This window comes from Astatotilapia calliptera, chromosome 22, assembly GCF_964374335.1.
Source record: "Astatotilapia calliptera chromosome 22, fAstCal68.1, whole genome shotgun sequence".
NCBI classification, from domain to species: Eukaryota; Metazoa; Chordata; class Actinopteri; order Cichliformes; family Cichlidae; genus Astatotilapia; species Astatotilapia calliptera.
The window spans coordinates 20,170,297-20,194,066 of NC_137442.1; the positions used below are offsets into that span (position 1 = coordinate 20,170,297).

Here is a 23,770-nt window from a genome sequence, read left to right on the forward strand (position 1 = left end):
AACAATGTTTTTTTCTGTTTTTCAGAAATGCTGCTGGATGATTTCCTGTTAACGTATCTGGTGTTCATGTCCACTCATGACCTCTGTCAGGCCCTGCTGGGACAATATCCTTACAAGGAAAACCATGCATTGATTCAAACACAGTCATATTAACACACATATTTCAGACTCCATATTCCCCTTTGTTGTTCCTTGACCACAGTCACCTATAGCAGCGCACGCTGCAGGGGCCAGGAGGAGGGCAAAGATGCCCTCTTCAGGAAACGTAAAGTACTGCAGCTTGTTTCCCACTGGAGCAGACTCTATAAGGATTTCCTAAAGGAAGAGGAGCACGTCAGGAGCTTCATGAAGGTATGGCCTTCTTCACTATTTCTGATTATATAGTTTTAAAGACATGTTGAGTTTGATCCAGTCTTGTCTTCTCTTAAATGTATTGCTGAAGAACATCAAAAGGCTCATTCATCTTCATTTGTCTCCCTGTCTTCTAAATTAAGTTGTCCTTCCTTAAGTTCTGCATGACTGGACATCAAGTGCTTTTTAGAAAGGATAAGGAGCTTTGTGTATGTGTGTTTGTGCACATGTGTGCGCTTGCTGCATGTGATGACAAACTGATCGGCGTTCCTGCCTTCTCCCACAAGCAAATCCTTCATTACTAGATTCATCTCATCCTTCTGGCAAATAATAAAATGCAGGAGTTTCTGAATGTATCGTGAGATGTGTTTTGTATGACTTCACAGAAGAATCCAAAATAACAGTGACAATTATTATACAATTATGATGCTTTATTCCACATTATAATCTGGTAGCTTCTTCAATTTGTATCACGTATGGGCATGGTAGTGATTGAAAGCACACACAGAATCCTAAGTGTCACATAACCTCCCATAACTCACATTTTTCTTCACAAACGCTGCTTGCGTCTGTCTGCGTTCTTGTTATTTTCACATGGTTCGCTGCATCGACTCGGGATGTCTCTGACACCGAAGGGGAAACAAACAAACACACACAACACAATCAAACGTGTACACCCACACGCACACACATATACTCGCACATCACTTGTCCCTCCGTAACCTGACGGCTCCGTTGCTCGGTGCCGGGTTGCCATGGAAACCAAAGTGGTAGGGTTGGCATTGGTATAATCTCAAATGGAGTGTGTAACCCAGGTGATAGTTGCCTAGTAACAGAGGAACGAGAGGGGAATAGGGACCGGAGGCTACAGTGGGTCAATGACAACGATAAGGAGGCGTCTGGAGATGCGTGTGCGTTTGTGTGGATCCGTGCAAGTTCTGAGAGCTAATTCAGTTGCGTCACTTATTCTGTGACATGTCCAGGCATAGGTTTAAGTACTGCACTTGGTGATGGAGGAACTATCACACTGGAACTAAAGGAGTTAAACAGAATGTATGTGTTTAGGAATGTAGCAGTCTATTCCCAGCATTGGTGTCTGTGCTGCTCCACCTACACATTACACCTACAGTTCAACTATGGAAACCCATGCCATGAAGCTCCCGGTGCACAATTTTTTTGTTGATGTTAACACCAGAGGAGATTTAGAGCTCTGCAGTTACTGAGTCAGCAGAGCGTTGGCAATTTTTATACACTATGCGCTTCAGAACTCGGTGACCCCGTTCTGTAATTGAGTTGCTGCCGTTCCCAATCACCTCCAGTTTGTTATAATACCACTTAGAGCTGATTGTGGAGTATCTAGGAGAGAGGGAATTTCATGAGCTGACCTGTTATGACAGTGACATCCTATCACAGTACTCTGCTCAAATTCATTGAGCTCTTTAGAGCGAAACATTTTTTTAAACAAATATTTGTAAAGGCAGGTTGCCTGGTTAGGGTTTTGATTTTTATACACATGTGGCAATGAGACCTAAAACACCAGTATTCAAAGATTTGTGTGGCAACGTAGTCAAAGTAAAATTGATATTTATACAATTGATATTTTTAGCTCTGATGTGCATCCAGACAAATGTGTTATAAAGAGCTAAGTTATTTAGAAGAGGTGAAAAAACATATGTAATGGATATTAATATCAGCAGATAAGGCAGGCTGAGGTATCAGACACAGAATGCGTTATAGATTTTCTTTTTCTTTTAGTATCTGGGTTTAAAAGTACAACATTAAGTAACAGATAAATGTAAAATGTTGAACTGATGCTTCCATATTTATTAGACAGCATGTATTTTGATAAAACAATTACAAATAAAGCAGTTTGGGGTTTGGCTAAATGAATCAAGACAATCTGATTAAGTTAACTTTGGTTATGGGGATTCTGTCACGGTTTGCCAGGGCAAACTGTAGGGATGTGGGGAAAGGAGGACCCAGAACGCAGGACTCTTCACTGCAAGCGGTGCGTTTATTTACAGTGCAAAAAAGCAATAAATCCCCGTGCTCTCCCTTTACTCCCGTGTCGTGTCTTCTTCCCGAAAAGTCCCAGTTTAGTGCTCTCTGCTCCTGTGTCTCTGCACTCCCCGTGCTCACTGCTGTCTCTCGTCCCACACTCCTCCTGAGGAAAACAATAGAGGCAGCCGTTAAAACACTTAATCCAAGCAGGAATACACTCACTGACTTTCCAACTAAACTACAAGACTGACGTGAAGTCTAACGCAATAAGTTCAGATAACTATGGCACATACACAGCTGTTTATTACACAGTCAGCGCAGAGTGATCCTGGTTGGTATGTTGCATTGAGGTCAGTCTTTGTATACATGTGTTTATAAAATGTTCCTCACACTAAAAGCTGTGATTGGCTCTTATGCCTGCTGTGCAATAGAGTGAGGACACATTCTTTTTTTTTTCTGGCTCAGACAACCTTTACCATTAGTCAAGAAGTATTTAGCATGAATCATGTGATCATGGATTTTAATAACATTTCCTTTCTCTGTCTGTCAGACTCTGTACAGGTGTGTTTTAGAAGATCTGTACGAGTTCCCCATATTGGAGAAAGACCTGAAGGAGTTTCAGAAACTTCTGCGTCGCAGGCAGTAAGAGACATTAAAGAAGCATGTGATGATGTGTAAACTCATCTGTCTGCCTTATTTTGACTACCCGTAACCTCCTTCACTCCTTCACTAGTTTCTTTGTTTCTTGTAGCACGGTGGATGACTGCCCTCCAAACCAAAAGGTATAACACACAAATGGATATGAGAGAGAATCTGTCACATATTTAGAAAAAGATTGACTCACATTGGCCACTGTACTTACTGACTTATCCACAACAAGCTAAAACAGATGGAGGATCTGTATTTTTGCATTGTTAAATAACACAGAAACAACATTTTTAGATTTTCTTTAAGCAGTGTAGGTGCTGATGGAGATAATATAGGTGCTATCAGTGCCTAATAACATCCAGCACAGACTAGATAAAGCATTTCAAATCTCCATTTGTCCTCCGCTCTTCTCGCAGAGCAAACAAACGTATCAGCATATGAGTCTGAAGGAAAACTGTTTGCAGCTCCGCAGTCCACAGACCGATACCAGAGAGGGTGAGTAACAGACACAGACATACACAATCACTGCCCCAAACTCTACACAGTTATGCATAATTACAGTTGTGGAGTGTAATTTTAGTTTGCACATGCAAATTGCTTAAATTGTGTTTTCAACTATATTTTTGGCAAAAACTAACTGAAGTTTTCTTTCTCCAGCATTTCAGCATTCATTTATTTTAGACATTTACTCTCGCCATGTTTGCGTGTTTTTCAGTTATTTGCTGCGTGTACGTGAGTGCCGACTCCTACCTGAGTGTCCACACGCATCCCTCGCTGGAGGCCCGTGAGCTTCTGCGGATTGTGGCTCTGAAGATGGACAGAGCAGAAGAGGACATGGTGCTCGCCGTGGTGTCGCACACTGGAGGTAAATGCGATTCAAGCACAATTCAAGTAGAACATATAGTCAAGATAGTTTTCTAATATAAGCAATATGTGGGATTTACTCCTGCTGCCTGACCTGCTCCTCAAAAATAGCTGTACAAGTCCTCCTAGCTGGGAATCACTGATCCATTTTCTTGGCTCTCGTTCATCTCTCTCCTTCTGTCTGTGTTTGTCTCTGAAGAGCGGAGGGTGTTACAGCCCAGTGACTGTGTGTACTCTGAGTCTCTGACCCCACAAGGAAAGCTTGTGGCCTGTCGCAGGGATCTTACTGAGATCTTGGTATGTAAATGGCTGCATTTTTTTTTGTCTTTCTGTAACATTCAGTCTTTAAAAGAAGCTCAAGTTGCAGCTTGCAGGTCCAAAGCAAAACACAGCAAACAAAGTTAGTTATTTAGCCTCTGTATCACTTTCTTGACAAATCAGGCATGAAAATGAGTATTTCACTTCCCCAGCAGACATATTTTCAGTGTTGCAATGAGTCATGCAGCAGCAAACTGGAGAGGCTCAGGCCTGGTGATTGTTATTAACTCTGACTCAGTAGGAGAGGAAAACGTGTGAGCCACAATTATTGTGTGGTTGCCCGACAGTGACATCTGGACTGGAAAGTGCCGTTTCAGGGCACCTTTGTAAAGGGGCATCATCATCACAGAGTGAGATCTATGTCTGAATGTCTTAGCGGCTAGAGCCTGGCTGATTTGTTGGTGGGGCGATATTAGCTATCTGCAGCACTATCGTTATCGGCGTTTATAACAGCTGATAAATGAAAAGGTCCCAGAACAGATGTGGCCATAATGCCACATACACACTGATGCAGATGCAAATTGACTAATGCTCCTGATAGGATTTTATTTGAGCATGCCTTGTCTTTTTGTGCAATAATTTAAATTTCTCTACGGGTTTGTATGTGCAGCCTCCTTTAACAGACAGTGCTGAGCTAAGCAGGAGGCCAGTTCGACTCCTGGGCATCAACACCTGGGATGTGGCAGCTGCCCTCACACACCTGGATTGGAGTCTCTTCAAATCCATTCACGAGGTATCCACTCATACAGATGAATGTATGTGGTGTATGCACAGAGTTTTAAATAAATTCATATTGACGACAGATGCTGCTGAAGTTTACGCATCAGAATATAAGCAAATGCTCAGCGAGACTTCCTGGATCATGAGCACAGCTCAGCCAGCAGCTGAGTGGCTTTTTAGATGTGTTGTTCTTGTAAAAACTTTAAACATAGCACAGATGAAGAGACACAGGCTCCATCTTGGCGTGCTTTCCCATTTGGTACTAGAGTACATTTGAGCACTTTCTTTTTCTTTCCTGGTTTTATATCGTATACGAGAATTGTTTTTGTTTCAGTTTTTGATTTTAAATTCAAAAAAATTAAGCAATAGCAAGATTAGAGTGAAACAAGCAATGGCGAGGTAGCCTCGTTTATAGAGGGAGAACACACCCAAGGATGTGTGATTCTTGATGTGTTTCACTCACACTCTTTCTTTCCGTCAACATGCAGCAGGAGCTGGTGTACTACACTCTCAGCCGCGCTCCTGGCACTGGCCACACGGCGGCGCTCTCAGTCCTGCTGCAGCGCTGTAACGAGGTCCAGCAGTGGGTCATGTCCGAGGTGCTCATGTGTGTGTCGCTCAACAAGCGAGTACAGCTTCTCAAGAAGTTTATCAAGATTGCAGCTCAGTAAGAACAGAACACACACGTGGTCATGTAAACAAAATGAAGAGTATGTTTTAAGCACATCATGTTTTATCTCCTTTTTTTAATAACATTTTTCTGCTTCTGCCCGTGTTGCACACAGCTGTAAAGCCCAGAGAAATCTGAACTCTGCATTTGCCATCATCATGGGTCTCAACACAGCTGCTGTCAGTCGACTCAACCAAACGTGGGAGGTAAGTCTTAACAGAACTGAGTCTGTTCATTACGATGCCTATTTTCAAGTCCAGCTCTGAGCAAACGCTTTCCCTTTCAGAAATGTCCGGGGAAGTTCAAGAAGCTCTTCTCAGAGCTGGAACTCATCACGGTGAGACCTGGTGGACAGAGATAGAGAAACACGCAGAGATGAAAATGTGCTATTCCTTTAAATGCTTCCTCCTTTTCTTTACTCTGCTTTCTGTTTTCCTCCATCTCTTTTTCCAGGATCCATCTCTAAACCACAAAGCCTACAGAGAAGCCTTCAAGAGGATGAAACCTCCTAAGATCCCTTTCATGCCTCTTCTCTTAAAAGGTATCTACTCTAAATCCTACACACACGTGCGCACACACACACAGAAACACTGAATGAATCCCTAATAAGCCCGTCTCCTGCTTTTAGATATCACTTTTATCCACGAGGGAAATAAGACCTTCCATGACAACTTGGTCAACTTTGAGAAGTTGGTGAGTTTGAGTCATTTCTTTAATGTCTTTCAGTGCCTCAAACCATTTCCATGTGACATTTAAGTATTTTTTCCTTTCAGCTTCTCTAGATTTATTCTGCAGACTTAAGCTTTGCAGTGTAGGTGATAATAAGGTCACGATACTTGGATATTTGTATTGTGACAATGAAAGAGTGCAACAGTGAGATTTTGGAAGTAAAAATCACATTTATATTTTTCATGGGTGTTTTGATTATGAGCTATAATGTTGTAATCATCCAAAGCAGACTTACTAAGAGCTTTTTCTGAAATGTCAGTGGAGAAAACAAATGGGAAATTCATGTTTGTGCTCAGGGTCCTTAAAAAAGCAGGGACTGTTGTGCTCTGTAGTTTTTGTTTTGTCAGTATTCTGCAATATATTATAACAATACCAAGTTGCATCTGTGGTGAATACATCATACATCTGATGAAGGCACCATCTACTATTTGTTGTCAAGTTGACTGATGAAAGTAGATGCTTTGTATTTCCAGAGTACATGCTGAGTGGTGAATCCACCATCACCAATAGTAAAACGCTGGCCTGTTGAAATGTGTTTGGTTTGTAAAAAGATGGATGTTTTGGACAAAAGAAAAGCTCTTGATGTTTACCAGAACAAATGTGATCTTTCCAGTTTAATGTCACCCTAATGCAACATGTGTTCTCTTAAACCAACAGCATATGATTGCAGACACGGTGAGAATGATTCGCCACTGCCAAAGTGACCAGTCAGGTGGGTTATGTCATTTTTTTACTGAACTGAATCTTTAGGTTCAAAGTCGCGCTTCTGATCACTCTATAGTGTAGTTAGGAAGGACATCCAATGTAAAACATATCAAACATGCAGGTTGCTGAAGTTTAGGTACTTATTAAGTATATGGTATATATTTTTCACAGTGTAAACAAATCATATACTTCCAGTAGTTTATAATCCATAAAGGAGCTGTCACATATATGTATGTACTACACATTAGAAGTTTGTGTCTATCTATAATGCCATGACATCAAAAAGTAAATATAAATATTAAAAGATAGTTGTTTTTTCTTCTGGAAGCTGTTGTTTATGCTGTTTTCAAATCCTTGAGAAGAATCTGTCGCCATCTGCAGCTCAGTTAGTGTACTGCATTTTTACCTGAGTCAGTTTCTTCCAGTTTCCAAGCAACCATTTCCAGACAGTCTTTTATTTCTTTCCAAGGCTGTAATACAGTGTGTTTGTAGTAACTGTGTGTGTATGTTGTGTTGAATCCACTGATGTGTGTGCGTTTGTCTTTTAGGCAACGAGGTAATTGGGGTCGACAGTGCGGAGGTGAGGGCGAGCGTTCACTACCTGCACATTATCGACAATCAGCAGACGCTCTTTGAACTTTCACACAAACTGGAGCCCCGCGCTTAAACAGAGACGCATGCACACACACACACACACACACACACACACACACACACACACACACACACACACACACACACACACACACACACACACACACACACACACTCACTCACTCACAGAGACACAATGGTGGAAATGCTGCTGTGTGACGTAGAGGACGCTCTGTACACGACAATGTCACATGCCGACAGCAAATTATGCTACCAGCTGTGGTGCCAAATGGACAACAAGGTGTGCTCTGGTAAAAGCCAAACACATGCCAAGAAAGGATTCATAAACTGCGCACGACCTGTGAACTTTCTACAAGAACCGAATCTGCGCAGCGAAGTGGAGATTTGCCAAACGCAGACACAGAGCAGAGGAGGCTGTAATTAGTTTGTACAGTATCTATTGGACTGAGTATGTCATCGTTTTGTTCTTGTGATCGATCTTTTGTTATTTATTAGCCTGTTCAGCAGGTGGAATTTTTAAACTTTATTTTTTTTGCCGTCACGTCGTCGTGCCCCCTGAGGGGTCAGTAAGGAGTCGATAGCCTCCTCGTTACATTTCAGTTCAGCTACAAACACAAAAGCACCTGTAGAGGAGTGAAGGACCTGTGGCCACAATCGCTACTGTGGGTGCTCTAATCTGATTTTATCTACATGGAACATCTTTGACTTGTGATACATTAACTCCGCACATGCTGTAGTTATTTAGTTGATGGGGTGCAGCTTTTTTCTTGTTACTGTGATGAGGCAGCACACTTTCCACAGCGATACTCACTCAGACTTTCTCTGTGATCTATAGAGTCTGTGAGTCAAGGTGCACCATTAACAGTGAAGGAAACACTGGACAAGCTGAAGTTTTTTTTGTCCAACTCCTGTTTGACTTTTAAGGCCGACGCCCTTCGCGCACTCTTCTCTATGGTGTTTTTGTGTGAACAGTTACTGATAACACTGCATTGTGTATATGGACCTACACATTTTTCAGTGCCAAAACTCACGTGGAGTCTTGCAGCACAGATTGTTCAATGAGGCTCTTGGTTTGTTTGGGAATCCGTGTCTTTTTGTCACAGAGTTTTATTTCCTGGAATAAGGAAAATCTGACGTCTTAGTTCTCACTGAGATGCTGTTTGACTTCATCGTGACTGAGTTCAGGTTGTGTGTGTGAGATTGTATCGGGCTTCTGTTGAAACAAGGCCCCAGCACAGAGCTATGTTCTTTTTTTATGTTTGTTGTTGTGTTTTATTGTGTTAGACAGATAAAGTATTCCAACTCAAGACATAAATAATAGCTTTGTGCCACAGAATTGTGGTTTAATTCTGTACCCCTTGAAGCGCTTTTTCTAACCTGAGTGGTTTCTGTCATATTTCAGGTCCACTTATAGAACAAAATGACTGAGTGTGCCTCAGAAGTTAGTGAGGGCGGTCTCTGCCTACCTTTAGAAAAACCCAGAAACTAGTCTAATGGTCATAAAACCACATCTTTCTTGATATATGCTGAGGTGTCAGAGGTCATCATTAAGGGTTCAATAAGAGTTAAGAGGAGATTTCGATTAATTCCTACTGACTGAAAATATCACTTCATGCAGAAGTGGTCTCATGTAAACTCTTTGAAAGATAACAAAGGGAGAGACTGAATAATGGAAGCACAATTACAGAGAATTCCTGTATAATAACACGTGCATGGATGGGATATTTAATTTTGGTTCTTCTATAGATTGTTGAACCTTTTAATTGTGGTTCTCCTAAAGAAATCTACTTTGAATCCAATTAGTTCCCAAGTTATGTTGTTGTCTTGTTGATAAAGCCATAAGACGTGAAAAACCCTTATTTAATATTTCCATTAGTAGAATCTGCCGTCTTGTTACACAAACTATCACTCTGCGAAAGAAATTGACTACTGGATGAATCACAGAGGAGTAATGACAGATGATGAGAAATAGAGATTAAGGGAAAAACATACTAGTATTTTCATTGTTTTGTGCCCGATATCTGTTCATGTCTTGCCTGTTTTTTCAGCAATACATTTCTGCTGAGTGGGAGGAAACATCTGTAGGCTTTCTTCCACATTGCCACATGTGTGTTGCATTGTTTTTGATTCTTCTAAGGCAAGACATTAGGATGAAGTGCAATACAGTAGAAATGTTGCCACAAGTGTCCACCATCATCATTTAAACACTTTGACAGCAAAGAGCTGTTTTTTCCACCTCTAGATCAGAACCTTCTTAAAGTTCTTGACACTGTTTTAGTGCCAAAGGCATCGTTGGTTCTTTACAAGAAAGAACTCAAGGATGTGAAGGTGAAGAGTCACGTTAAACATAGTTCTGGTGTTATAAGCTGCTTCTCACTGTGCATTAAAGATTCTTTGAAATATACACTCTAACCCTTTTGTTGTCACTGAGTGTTTTGCAGACACAGCTTTAGTCTGCATTTCATTGCTTTGTATTTATCTCAAGAGTATTGGAGTCGTGTAAAATCCTCGAGTCCAGTCGTGCTTTAGAGAAAGAAAACTGACACGTTCAGAATTAGTTAAAAGTCGGATTGAGCATTCATCTGTATACATCTGATGTTTGCCATCATTTGCTGCACGTTGCTGCACTAAACAAATTTAACCTTCTTATTACTTTAATTTGTTTGGCTTTATTTTTTCTCTTCAAATTTTTAAAGATTCCTTTTTTGGTTGTGGGGAAAGCAAGCTGGTGATTCTTTGCCTGGCTAGAGGTGATGAATGAGAGCCATGATCTGTTTGAATTCAGTGTCACATGAAGGCCTCGTGGTAGTCATTTTTACTATTAACCTGTAAACAAAGCGCACATGCACACACACCTCTGCTCGTTGTGTTGAGAGAGCAGAAGTTATTTATTGTAATATATTGTTTATTTATGTATTTCATAGGTGGAAAAAAATGTCTCTGTTTTTTGTGCCATGTCAGGAACTTTAACAGTGCAGAAGAAGATGTTTGTGGTTTGAAACTGCAAAAGAGGGAAAGTAAAAGGACTTGCTGTCACGTTCTGTGGCCACATGAGGGCAGCAGAGGACCAGATCAGAGATCAGATTTCTTTTGTTGTTGTTGCTTTTTTTTTGTTAGCAGTAAAAACTGTAATAGGGAGGAGACCAACAGAGACTCTATGTAGTGTTACTCGGCCACTGTTATGAGTGTCTAAAGTTACTTTTTTTTTTTAGAACAGTGTTGTTTAAAACCTGTTTGCATGACGAAAAAAACAAAACAAAACCACAATGTTCACAATGCAAGAGAGGACATGTTGAAGGCTTTGTACTATTGTAATATTGTTGATGTGTAAATATATGCCTATGTTTGGTATGTTATTTATCTGTTGTAAATGGGGAAAAAAAAAGAAAGTCAACCACAAAGCAATACGTCTCCCTTTGTCTCCCCTCGACCTTCAGACGGCTGAAGTCACGTCTTTTCTAAAGCTGCGTTTTACTATGTGAAGATTTTACTGAAAAGGAATAAATTATAGGTTTTATGTGACATATCTCCAGGTGTTTGTCTTTTTGTTGGCCGATGTTCGGATACTATGTAGATGTTGACGAGTGAATGTGGTGGCTGATGCGACGACAGTCGTATTAGACTCGGTTCAGTGTAATCTCTGAAGTATGTTTGATTATGTCAAAATCTGACTGACAGTGGAGAAGGGAAGGTCTTTTCTGGCTTATATTCAAATCCTGTGCAGTTACGCCCAAATGAAGTTTAGTTTTTTATTTGGAGAAAGTGCTTTTGGCCAGTGATATTTGACTAACTTTGCACTCACCCTCTCTGGGGTCCATAAAAGAAAGCATCCAGTCACATTTCTCTATAGGATTCTTGGTGACATCCACCTTTTAAATTCCAGCAACACACTTTATCAAAAGTGACGGATTAAAGCCCTAACACGATGACCTTGTCTTCTTGCTGGTTCTGGGTGCTCTATCGACTTCAGATGAACAAGAAGTACATTTATTGTGTGGTAACTGTCAGAGGTGTGGACTCGAGTCACATGACTTGGACTCGAGTCAGACTCGAGTCATTAATTTTATGACTTTAGACTTGACTTGAAAAAATGTTGTAAGACTTGTGACTTGACTTGGACTTTTACACCAATGACTTGGGACTTGAATTGGACTTGAACCGGTTTACTTGAAAAGACTTGATATTTTACCCCAAATATAAAATTTAACACGCATATTATATAGAGATTGAAAATGTGACGTCATTCACGGGTAGAACCGCAAAGGATTCTGGGAACTCGTGGCAAGCGGTACTAGCGCACGCAGGCTTTCAATTAAAATCAGTCACACAGCGATAAAAAGAAACACAAAAATGTCAAGAAGCTGTTGTATTATTAACTGCAATAGCCGGTCGCATGACAGCCACGGGAAGCCGACGGGTAAAGAGATCGGTTGTTATCGGATTACGTCGTTGAAGAGAAATTGTTCGAGCCATGTTTCCGAAGTAACAAAGAGGCGACGGATGGCCTGGATTGCAGCCATTCAAAGACCAAATATAACGTCCCAGAACACTCCAGCTCACAGGTTAGTCTGCTCCAAGCATTTACACGAAGGTCAGTGTTTTTTAGTACTTAATACGTCATTTTCATAACATAATTGGTGATATAGGTTACAAGCAAGTCTGGCGCTGAACAGAAATTGTCGCGCTATGCTCCTTTATTTATTGTGTTTATTGTGCATGAATAGTGAATTGTCCTGACACAATATTGCGTTTCGCTTCTGTTATTATGGTACATTGACAAAAACATATACTTTTATTCACAGGATAAAACAGGTTTTTTGTATCACTAATTGCCCAGTGCGATTACAGCATACAGTATTATTGTCACTGCTACATTTCTGTGATGGGTACTGTTAGGTATTTTAGTACCATGGGAGCATTTACTGGATATTGTTTTATAGTGACATTATACAGGAAAACTCTGTCATTCAATAAGGCCCCTTTGTTTTAGTTATTTTTCTCTTTGACCCAAGAATTGATGTGTGAGAATCACAGGCTGGTACAAGGTTGAAATACCACAGAGATCACTCCCTCAGCTACATTAGTTTCTTAATCTTTTAGACGCCTGTTGAAGGCCAAATGGTTTGTTTCAGATTTCACTAATGAAAGAACTCTTCGTTTTGTGCCTTGAAAATATGTCGCTGAGATAATCACAATTGTAGCTGAACTGATACACTACACAAAGGATGCTTCTTCACCCAAGGGCAGGAAGACGCTGCCTTATCTTGGTCTGTACTGGTTTAAACTGATAAATCTGCTGTCTCATGAATTTTACCCTCTATATAAACTGTTGTACTTGTGAATAAAGTTGAGTCACTTTGGGAAGACAATCTAAAGCAGTCTCTGTTTTCTTGTTCTCCCAAGCTGCTCCCGAGCTCGTACTAACACGCTGAATGGCATGCTTGAATATTACTTGAGAATATATTTGACTGTGTTACAGACTAAGGGACATTCTCTGCTGATAGGTGAAGGTACATTCTCTGCTGATAGACGTCCACGCCTCGAAGGAAGTCGATCCACGGATTAGGCCCTGGAAACCGTTTCCTTCAGGTACCAGAAATTATTTCCACTACTAATTAATTACCATTGAGCTCAAAGGTCCTATTAATAAACGGTTAACGAATGTGTATTTATGACGACGATTTGTGAGACTGGTAAACTTATGATACGTACGATGGTCTTTCGTTCTACACGGTGCATTTCAAGGTCCTGCACCCATCCGTCGGTAAACTGTACCTGGGCTTGTTGCAGTGACCGGAAGTTACTAAACTTCATGAGTGTATGCACTCACTCCAAGAACCGTATGATTATAAATATGCATATAAATATGCTACGATGAGATAGCTGACTTCATCTAACTAGCAAATGTTTTCCAGGCTACGTTGGTGATTCAGTTTTTTTTAATATGTATGATATTTTTGTCATGCGATTTTAAAGCCGGTCCTACAACCGCATCCAAGAATAACATGCAGCTTATCTCAGAACTGTCGGTGAAAATTATTCTTGGAGCTAAGTTTAATTGAGCTGCATTTTAAAGAGGTGCAATTTCACAATTTGTGTATATTTTCTAAGTTCACTATTTTGTCATGTGTTGAGAAAAACACAGATTAAAAAATTACATGGTCTAATATTTACATTTAGCATAACTGCAACATGCTTTTTTTCGGGGGTTTTTTAAAGACTCGAAAGGACTTGAAATTCAAAGTTTCAGACTTGTGACTTGACTCGGACTTTTACACCAGTGACTTGAGACTCGACTCTGACTTGCCTGACATTACTTGAGACTTGACTTGAGACTTGAGGATAAAGACTTGAGACTTACTTGAGACTTGCAAAACAATGACTTGGTCCCACCTCTGGTAACTGTCCCCAACCCCTGGTACAGCTACAGCTGCTACATGCACAATGCTGTAACTATGACCTGGGCTGATGCAGAGCTGCACTGTGTGTCAGAGGGAACCAACCTTGTGTCCATCCAGTCTGAAGGAACATAATTTTATCCAAACCTTGTGTAAGACCTTAAGTGGTGAAAATGTCTTCACTTGGATCGGACTTGGTGACATTCACAAAGAAGGCAGATGGATGTGGTCTGATGGATCTCAAGTCAGCTTTGAATTATGGGGTCAAGGAAAGGAGACCTGTGCACACATAAACTTTGGCCCAGATGTTATATGGAATGACCTTGAGTGTCCAAAAAACCCCTTTCTTTTGTATGTGCAACTCGCACTACTGGTCGTTAGGAATTTAAAAGAAAAGACATGTCTGATACAACTTACTAATTATGACTGTATAAACTGGTTAAAACACTTTAAGACTGCACAGTAAAGATTCATGTTGTTATGATGTCATGATCAGATGTTTACTTTTGTTTATTTGTTTATTTTTGTTTACACGTGTGGCTCCTTCCATTAGATCATGTGCAGGTGTGTGCAGCTCTCCTCTCTGCTCCAGCTGAAAGCCACCTCGGCCCACTCGCTGCCTCCTCTCACTGTTCTTATTGTTAGGAATAAATATCAGATGCACAATTTGCATTACATTTATTTACATTTATATTGTGATTTACATTGCATGTTAAATATTGTTCAATATTGTGAGTCCTCCTGAACCCATTAAGACATTTCATATTAAACATCCTGACATTCTGATGTTATCTAACTCCTGGGCTTATGTTTTGTTGATTTTATATCCTTGTGATTTGTATCTTGAAAGACAACATAAATTTACTTTACTTGCATATTTGCTTAACATTGCTGTGCTGAGGAGAGACTGAGAACGGTGCCTTCATGGTGAAATGCTGTCTGCTATTTCCACAACTTAAAGCAGCATAGTTTAGTCTTTGATTCCAAGCCTCCCCGCCCCCATCAAATGGTTTTGTTTTTGTCTCTGCTTTGAAACGCCAACAGCCCCCAGAATGGAGCACAAGTTATGCAGAACCTCTGTGGATTAAGTGAATGCAAACTCTAAAAGCAAGATGTCTGACGTTCAACAGACAGTACTGCTGTAGTATTTCCAAAGATGTTGTGTATTTTTCTATCCAGGTATGTATTTTACTATATTAGCAGTAGGAATGTTTCTGGCGATTAATTTCTTAGGGCGTTTTCACACCTGTTTACTCTGGTCTCAATTGGTTGATGAATTTGTAAACTTGTACTTCCCCCCTGGTTAGGTTTGTTTTCAGATACAGAACAATCCAGGTCAACTCCAAGTGGATTTGGGAGGAGTTTTTTGAGGCCATGGAAGAAGACTTTCGGACTGCCTTGAAGCGATTCTGGCAAACACTCAGGCGACCCAGGAGAGGGTAAGCAGCAACCACAGTGAATAGTACAGCTGTCATGCCATGGCAGTTATCCCCGACAGAATTTGTGTCCATGCGTTTAGGCTGAATCTGCCACAATTTGTTCCCCAGTGTTCAAATCATGGAAAAACGTGGTTTGAGAACGTGGTATACTGAGTTTAAATGAATCGAGTTTACACAGACGTGATTATTCTGTTATCAGGCAACAACACTTATCACTTATCTTGGTTGGAATGGAGGCGGAGTCAACTGGATCCCCTCACCTTGTCCAGCAACAAGGAGCGAGCTCCAGACGCAGGGGAAACAGATACCTTTGCACGCCGCCTGCCTGAGTCCTGTGTTTTTGTCCTGCTCCAGACGTCGGGTCTGGTGCACAAGAAAAAAAGTCGTGAATATGCAATCATAGAATGATGCACAAGACCAGACACCAGACAGACAAAATTATTAGCCTTAATATTACACCTTTCTTACAAAACAAGAGTCAAGTTTTTACCTTTTATAACTATACTACTTAAAACTACTAAACTACTTAAAGTTTTGTTAAAGTTCCTTAATGTGGCATTTACATCCTGTGCTTTCACTTTCTGTATGTTTGATTATATAAGCGGGGTCACTTGCAGGTCACCAAATACTGTTCATTATCTGCTGTAAATATCTGGACTCTGTTGTTAGTTCAGGATAGAATAGTTTTATTATAAAAGTCATTCTTGGCAAAATGATATAAAAGTAAACACACATGTACTGTATTGTCACAAGCATTTACTCACCCATCCAAATCATTGAATTCAGGTGTTCCAATCACTTCCATGGCCACAGGTGTATAAAATCAAGCACCTCGGCATGCAGACTGCTTCTACAAACATTTGTGGAAAAAAATATCTCACTCTCAGAAGCTCAGTGAATTCCAGTGTGATACCGTAACAGGATGCAACCCGTGCAACAAGTCCAGTCATCAAGTTATCTTGCTGCCAAATGTTCCACAGTCAGCTATTAGTGGTATTATAAAAAAGTGGACGTGATTGGGAATGACAGCAACTCAGCCACAAAGTGGTAACAGTCCCGGTCTCCCTTCAGGGTTTCCACAGATTCCAAATAATTACCAAACGTTCATGTGAAATAAAGGCTGCTCACCACTCCATATCCACAGGTCCTCCAAGCAAAACCTGAGCACAGGGAGAAGCAGGTTAGACAATGGATTATGGCGCGAAACAAAAACTGCAAATCTCATAATTCAAAAGAGGACATATTGAAGGATTTGTAATGATGTAGTATTATTGATGCCTATACTGTCAGCAGCCAAGATCTATTGCAAACTATCAAAAGATGGATTCAGGGTTACCTGATCCAGCGCTAACTATAAACTTTATCAAAAATGAAAATTTAAGCCTAATTTTAAAAGTAGAGTGGGTGTCTGTCTCCCAAATCCAAACCGGAAGCTGGTTTCACAGAAGAGGGGCCTGCCTCCCTTTCTATTTTATACATCCTAGAAACCACAAGTAAACCAGCAGCCTGACTGCAACATGCTCTCTTGGGGTGATACTACAGTACTATGGTAATAAGCATACAACAATAAAAATGTAAAAAAAACAAAAAACTTCACAGTTCAATTTGCTGTGAACTTAATGAGTTTAAAAAAATAAACTGTGGCATGTGTGAAAGCTTGTGCAAATGTTTAGATAAAATCTCAGAATTCTGTAAGTTCCTTAATGTGGTATTTGACAACTATTTAAGACTTGTAGCTAATAAATCTCATGGCTTTTGCCAGCTAGAATGACATCTTTTGCTTTTGCTTTCTGTGGAGTTATGTGTGCAGGTCCAAATACTATTCATCCTTATCTGATGAAATAAGATAATTTCATCAGATAAGTCGAGGTGGTTATCTGTAAATACCAGGACTTTGTTCTTAGTCTATTTTTATGTTTTGTTTTTTAGTTTATGATAGACTGCTTTTATTGTATCATGAAAGTTCTAGTAACTTTAGCATGTATTTTTGATGGTCAGTGTGAGCAGCTAGGGAAATGGCCTGACTGAGATATGAAAATGTGTGTGTGTGTGTGTGTGTGTGTGTGTGTGTGTGTGTGTGTGTGTGTGTGTGTGTGTGTGTGTTGCCCTCACCGTTGTCAGTGTCTGCATTTGGGTCCTCATGTTGTAATTCTTCATAGAAACTAAAAAGCATAATGACATAATAGTGCTGACATTTAAACCAAAGTGAGAAAACAGCACATTTATTAATAAATATGTCTTAATAGTTTGTTATTTTCTTATTTACTTTAAATTGTCCTGCCAAAATGAAAGAGATGATCCTTCTGTGTGGAAGGACTTTGTTCTCTTTATGTTAGATTAACTCATCTGTTTTACTTTACTGTTTCCTTTCGTAGCTCTCACCTGTCCTGTTTAATTGTTCATGACCTTGATAAGGCTTTTTACCATGCAATAAATATATAACTACATAAAATAAAGAGTCACATTCTCCTGAATGTGCCAAGAGGAAATGACTGTTCAATAGTTAAACAATCATGAATTTCTTTGGAATTTGATTTTTTCAGGCTTATATTTAATGTTATTGTTTATGGTGGAGAGTTTTGGTCTATTTGACCAATGATATCACACCAGCAGTAAAAACACCCACTCAGGCAGCTATAAAAGAAACCATCCTGTACAAAGAAGCTTCAGCAGCTCCTCATCATACTGTGAGACTTAAAGCTTCAACATGATCTTGCTCCTCTTCTTGTTTGGTCTGGCTCTGGGTGCTCCTTCTGAGTCTCCCTCTGATGACAATGAAGTGAAGCAACAACCTGGTAACCGTCTCATTTTCTAGCTCTTATTTTCCCTTATTTACTTTTACCTTTATTTGTGGTTATTATGTTAGCAAAAGATCATTTTATGTGGATATTTGTTATCTCATGCTCCTCTTCTTTGGAACTGTGAATGAGGGAAAAGCTTTTGCTGAATGCATTTGACCAGTGGCATTATTTCAACTGTGCAGCCATGATTCTCTGCAGCGCTTAAATTAAAGCAGTTACTTGTTTCAATACCAGCAGAGCATTTTCACCTCTGTTTCTGTGACTCTGAGAAAAAAAATCTCTTTTTCTCAACTTTTTAACAGTTTCATCCAGCCCTGAACTCTGTTTTCCTTTCAGGTGAACGGAAATTTAAACTGCAACGTGGAGCCTGTCCCATGTTCTGGTGGAGCTTCAATGACCGCTGCTACAAATATGTCGCCACCCGCATGACCTGGGCTGATGCAGAGGTCTACTGTTTGTCACAGGGAGCCAACCTGGTGTCCATCCGCAATACAGAGGAACAGAGTTTTGTGAAAAACCTGATCCAGAACTTTGACCACGCAGAGGGACTCACCTGGATTGGACTCAGTGACAAACATAAAGAAGGCACCTGGATGTGGTCCGATGGTTGTCCACTGCGTTTTGTCTACTGGAGTCCAGCACAACCAGATAATGAGGGAGGAAATGAACACTGTGTTCACACCAATGTAGTATCAGATAAGAAATGGAATGACTACACGTGTGCTACCAATTTACCTTATGTTTGTGCAACACGCATTACCTGTCCTTAGAAGCACCGAACCTTCTGTTCCTGCTAGTACAATGCTACAATAAAGATGTGAATGCACACTGTAATCTGTCTTTTGTGTGTCTGTGCAAAAGTCATTAAATTTCACTCACCTTGATTTTCATGAATACAGAATCATCCACTGGTAGCTCTGATGGTGGATCACAGGGAATATTTACTCATTGTTTTAATCTCACAGCCAGTGTTGGGGACTAACGGAATACATGTACCGCCGTTACACATTTAAAATACAAAATATGAGTAACTGTATTCCGCTACAGTTACCGTTTATATGGGTTGGTACTTTACTTTGTTGAAATAAATGGATTACATAGCGGTCTTTTCCTGTTTCATATGTTAGGCTATGCCCTCTCTATTTTTGGTAATTCCACGCTGGTGTAAAACCAGACAAAACACACATTAAGAGGTAGTAATACCTGTGTCTCAATCTAACGGTCCACGTCACCCCTATTTGCAGTGTTTTAAAAAATTATTCAAAAAATTATTTAATAAGAAGGCAACAGGCAGAGTGTTACAGGCATCGCCCTAAAGAATGTAGCCTCACGGGCAGTGTAGTTCGTGCTGCAGGGAGAATGGACTGCCATACCTGTTATGTGTCTGTGAGCGCCAGGAGGGAGAAAAAGGAGAGTTGAAAAGTATGAGTTGTCACCGACCAGAAACGGGAGCTGGAAGCATGTAAATATAATAATAACCACTGCAGCCAAAAACAGTGCCTGATGAGCCCAGTTGTAAGTAAGCTATTAAGACTGTACACTGTGTTCGTGTTTTTCTCCCAAACAATAAGTTCTGTTGGAGCAGCCTTTCAACGGCTCTCTCTGTCTCTCGCTAGAAAAGTTGACCCAGACAACAAAGTAAAGCTAGTTTTCAGCTACCAGTGTTGGGACTAGAGATGGCACGATACCACTTTTTTATGTCCGATACCGATACCGATATCATAAATTTGGATATCTGCCGATACCGATATGAATCCGATATAGTGTGTTTTAATCAACAAAACTGTTTTTTAAATATTTTGCTGCATTTTGTATAAGTTCATACTCAAGTTTAAAACAACAACTACACTAAAGCTATTCTGTTATACCTGTATGCAAAAAAAAATATTTCATAGTACAGCAATACTGATCAATCTAATAAACTTAAACCTACACCATCCTCCCTATTCTGGTATTTTAAAGAGTACTTAGCATAAATATTAAGCAACCTAACTAATAGGGTTCCAACTCCCAGCAACAACAAAAATAAATAAATAAAAAATAGGGAACCACCCCTCACGCTCCACCTCATGATGCTTAATCGACGTAATCAACCTTAATTTGATGCAGTGTGAAAAAAAAATGCACAGAAATCAATTATTTTTCAAGAAATATTAAATAGATTCAACATCTTTCTTCAACAAAATTGCAGACTGCACAGATGGTGCCTTCCCAAAGGAAAAAGTACTATAGCTTACTAGGGTATGTTAGACTTAATAGTTACTATATACATTAATTGACTTCTATACATTTTGCATCAAATTAAAACTTTGGGTGTCAGATAATTATTTATTAAAAGCTAGACATTTTAAATGAGAATAAGAAAGAAAAGTGTGTCTTTGTGCCCCATTTTCCCTGTTCATGCCTTATCGGCCCCCCTGGCTAAACTTTGCTAGATCCGCCCCTGCACAGTTACCAGCGTCAGCTACGTAGAAAAAGATCCTCGAGTAGAAAGTAATATTAAATAAATTCTAACAACAGCTGATCAAGCTTAAACGTGCTGCTGTTGTTTAGCCGCTGGTTTCCTCTTTCTGGTGCAACGTGGGCCAAAAGCAAACAAGAGACACGGACTCGCGACAGAAAAGCCGATCAGCTGATCATTAAGCAGTTTCATGATTGAAGTAGCAGCAAGAAGAGGCAGTCGCTTGTTAAGCTTAACGCAGGAATGCTTTAGAAACATTCAGAGATGGACTTACACACTTGCTTTACTTCTCTCGGGATAACTTTGTCGGAGATGAAATGCCGGGTTGCTAGTGAAGCTCCACATGCTATCCAGACCACTGACAGGTCCCGCATGCCACAGCCGCTCTATCACGTGATGCATACTGCTCCGACTGCTAACGTTCTGAGGTGAGTTACGGTGTGTTGCAAGTTTTGTGAGGTGCTTTCGTGATATTTAATGGATCGGATTACATTTTTTATTTTTCTCCGATATCCGATCCAGTAATTTAGGTCAGTATCGGACCGATACCGATACGTAATATCGGATCGGTCCATCTCTAGTTGGGACTAACGCGTTATTAAGTAACGCGTTACAGTAACTACGTTATTATTGTGGTAACGAGCACGGTAACTAGTTATTATGCCAAAACCAGGAACGCGTTACTCGTTACTGGGATTTAGATAGGCTCGTTATTCGTTACTTCGTGTGGTGGCTATCGCGGAGCTTCCACAGATTCAATAACATTAGCAAGTGGTGGAAGCCAGCAGGTGGAGGATGGAAAAGGGAGGCAAGAGGAGAGACCCGAAGCAGCCGCCGGTCTGAGTATCAGGTGAACTGAACTTCAGGTAAGAAGTTATGACCTGCAGTGTATCTGAGTCACATATAAACCAAGTTTAGGTGGAGTTTATTTTCGTTATGCTGACTTTTTCGTACTGAGTACTAGCTAGCATGACGGGGTTTCTATACAGCTGGGTGGGTGCTATGTTACTGATGTTGAACTTTATATTGTTCATAGGTTAATTATTAGAGTTTCCAACCGTCCCGTAAAAAACAGAATCGTCTCGTATTCAGAGAAAATATTACGGGTTTCGTATTGAGGTGAAAAGGAACATTTTGTCCCGGACTTCAGCTACAATGAAAAAGACACAACGCTGGAGTTATTCTGTGTTTACGCTGCACAGCTGCCTCTTCTTCTCTCATTCTCTCCCCCTCCCTCTCCTGTTTCTACTTCAATCATGAAACTGATCAATGATCAGCTGATCGGCTTTTCTCTCTTGTTTGTTTATCGTCCACTTTGCGCCAGAAAGAGGAAACCAGCGGATGTCGCGCTAAACAACAGCAGCACGTTTAAGCTTAATCAGCTGTTGTTAGAATTTATTTAATATTACTTTCTACTATCAGCTGATGTTTGCTGGAGCCACAGCTGTAAAGCTGCTGGTCATGATATGGTTTGGTTATCCTGTGAGAGGGAAACATGAAGATGAAACCAGGAGATGTCCTTACTGAATCATCAGAGCTGAACAGGTGATGGAGAAACAGGTTGACCTTTTAGGTGACATGAACGAGTTGAAGGGAAGTTATGAACTGTTTCTGAGAGACAAATAACCCCAGGATCCTTTTTTTTACTTAGCTGACAGCTGGTAACTGTGCAGGGGCGGGTCTAGCAAAGTGTTGCCAGGGGGCCAGGTAGGACATTAACAGGGAAAGCTGGGCACAAAGAAATACTTTTCTTTCTTATTCTCATTTAAAATGTCTCGCTTTTAAAAAAATAATTATCTGAGTCTTACAACAAACGATTGATAGATTGATGCATATATACCATCAGAACAGTGTACATCACTGTCACAACAGCGTTTGTTTTCATTCAAAGGCTTTATGATTTTTCCTATAATGGTGGGCCAGTTTCTAGTCAAAATGCCCGGGACGATTTTTTTTTTTTGTCCCAGTCCAGCCCTGTAAGCAGCTCATCTGCAGTCTGGTGTTACCTACATCTTCCTATTCGGAAGGCAGAATTTCCGAGTTCTGAGTACAATCGAAAGCACCACGACTGCAGTTTTTGTGTTGGATGTAAAAAGCAGGCTAGAATCATGTGGCGGTCAACGACGGTCCAGGCGTGGGATTTGTCTTGTGGAAATGTGCACATTATTTTTTTCCTTTCTATTGGTAGGTGGCACAGTGCACTTGTGGCAAGTAAGCAAGCTAGAAGACTGGCAAACTTGCTGGGTATCCAGTTACGGAAGCAACACATTAACAAGAGAATTCTGAGTAAAACCAAAGTTACTTTCCCTAGTAACTAGTTACTCTGAAAGTAATGAGTAACTTGAGGTAACTGAGTTACTTTTGATAGAAGTAACTAGTAATGTAACTAAGTTACTAATTTAAAGTAACTTACCCAACACTGTCAGCTACGAGCGCGACACAGAACCCGACTATTAGCCAGAGGTCCCTTTACTACGGTTCAGTGCCGCAGACATGTTTTATATACGTGCAGAATAGTTTTTTTTACAAGATCGCTGCAAAAAGTGCAGCCTTACCTAATGTCCACCCTACTGTTACTCATTTTATATTAAGATTTAAAAATCTAGTTGGTGTTGGTATGGCGAGTAGCCTTTAGTAATAGTAATAAATCACACAGCAATAGTACATTCATGTAGTTGTAAAAAGCATCCGAAGTATTCAGAATACGTTACTCTCGTTGAGTAACGTGACAAAATACGTTACAAACTACATTTTGGGGCATGTATTCTGTAATCTGTAGTGGAATACATTTTAAAAGTAACCCAACACTGCTCACAACTAACGTTAATATATTTTTAAATGACCTACAGCAGACCAGACGAAGTTTGCATGAACATGCTTTTCAGCATCACCTTTATTAACTGCTTTTCTTCCACACGTGGCTGCAGCTCTGCAGCTGCCAGCCACTCACATCATCATCAACAACAACAGCAGACAGAGCACAGATTTTAAGCCGGCGAAGTGTGATTGCAGATGCCGTGCAGGTGCTTCCATCATCCCTGCAGCGCCAC

General features: G+C 40.3%; 2 protein-coding genes across 3 annotated transcripts in view; both read left to right on the forward strand.

Moving 5' to 3' along the window:
• Window positions 1-11,147, forward strand: part of rapgef5a (Rap guanine nucleotide exchange factor (GEF) 5a) — a 56,963-nt gene extending 45,816 nt beyond the window's left edge. The window contains exons 12-26 of one of the 2 annotated variants that reach the window (XM_080296113.1): window positions 26-104; window positions 207-351; window positions 2,903-2,994; window positions 3,104-3,134; window positions 3,417-3,495; window positions 3,716-3,865; window positions 4,064-4,161; window positions 4,793-4,915; window positions 5,394-5,569; window positions 5,688-5,778; window positions 5,859-5,909; window positions 6,026-6,113; window positions 6,201-6,265; window positions 6,959-7,013; window positions 7,555-11,147. In XM_080296113.1, the coding sequence (XP_080152239.1) occupies window positions 26-104; window positions 207-351; window positions 2,903-2,994; window positions 3,104-3,134; window positions 3,417-3,495; window positions 3,716-3,865; window positions 4,064-4,161; window positions 4,793-4,915; window positions 5,394-5,569; window positions 5,688-5,778; window positions 5,859-5,909; window positions 6,026-6,113; window positions 6,201-6,265; window positions 6,959-7,013; window positions 7,555-7,673 (1,442 nt within the window). In that variant the 3' untranslated portion in view covers window positions 7,674-11,147. Of the gene's footprint in view, window positions 1-25; window positions 105-206; window positions 352-2,902; window positions 2,995-3,103; window positions 3,135-3,416; window positions 3,496-3,715; window positions 3,866-4,063; window positions 4,162-4,792; window positions 4,916-5,390; window positions 5,570-5,687; window positions 5,779-5,858; window positions 5,910-6,025; window positions 6,114-6,200; window positions 6,266-6,958; window positions 7,014-7,554 lie in introns of both variants that reach the window. The other variant, XM_026155512.2, reaches the window with a different exon arrangement.
• A 4,321-nt stretch (window positions 11,148-15,468) lies between these two features.
• On the forward strand, window positions 15,469-19,093 carry LOC113014173 (lactose-binding lectin l-2-like). The gene is made up of 2 exons (XM_026155531.2): window positions 15,469-18,253; window positions 18,596-19,093. Exons 1-2 carry the CDS (start codon window positions 18,166-18,168, stop codon window positions 19,027-19,029), a joined length of 522 nt encoding a protein of 173 aa, XP_026011316.1. The 5' UTR covers window positions 15,469-18,165; the 3' UTR covers window positions 19,030-19,093.
• Window positions 19,094-23,770: the final 4,677 nt, after the last annotated feature.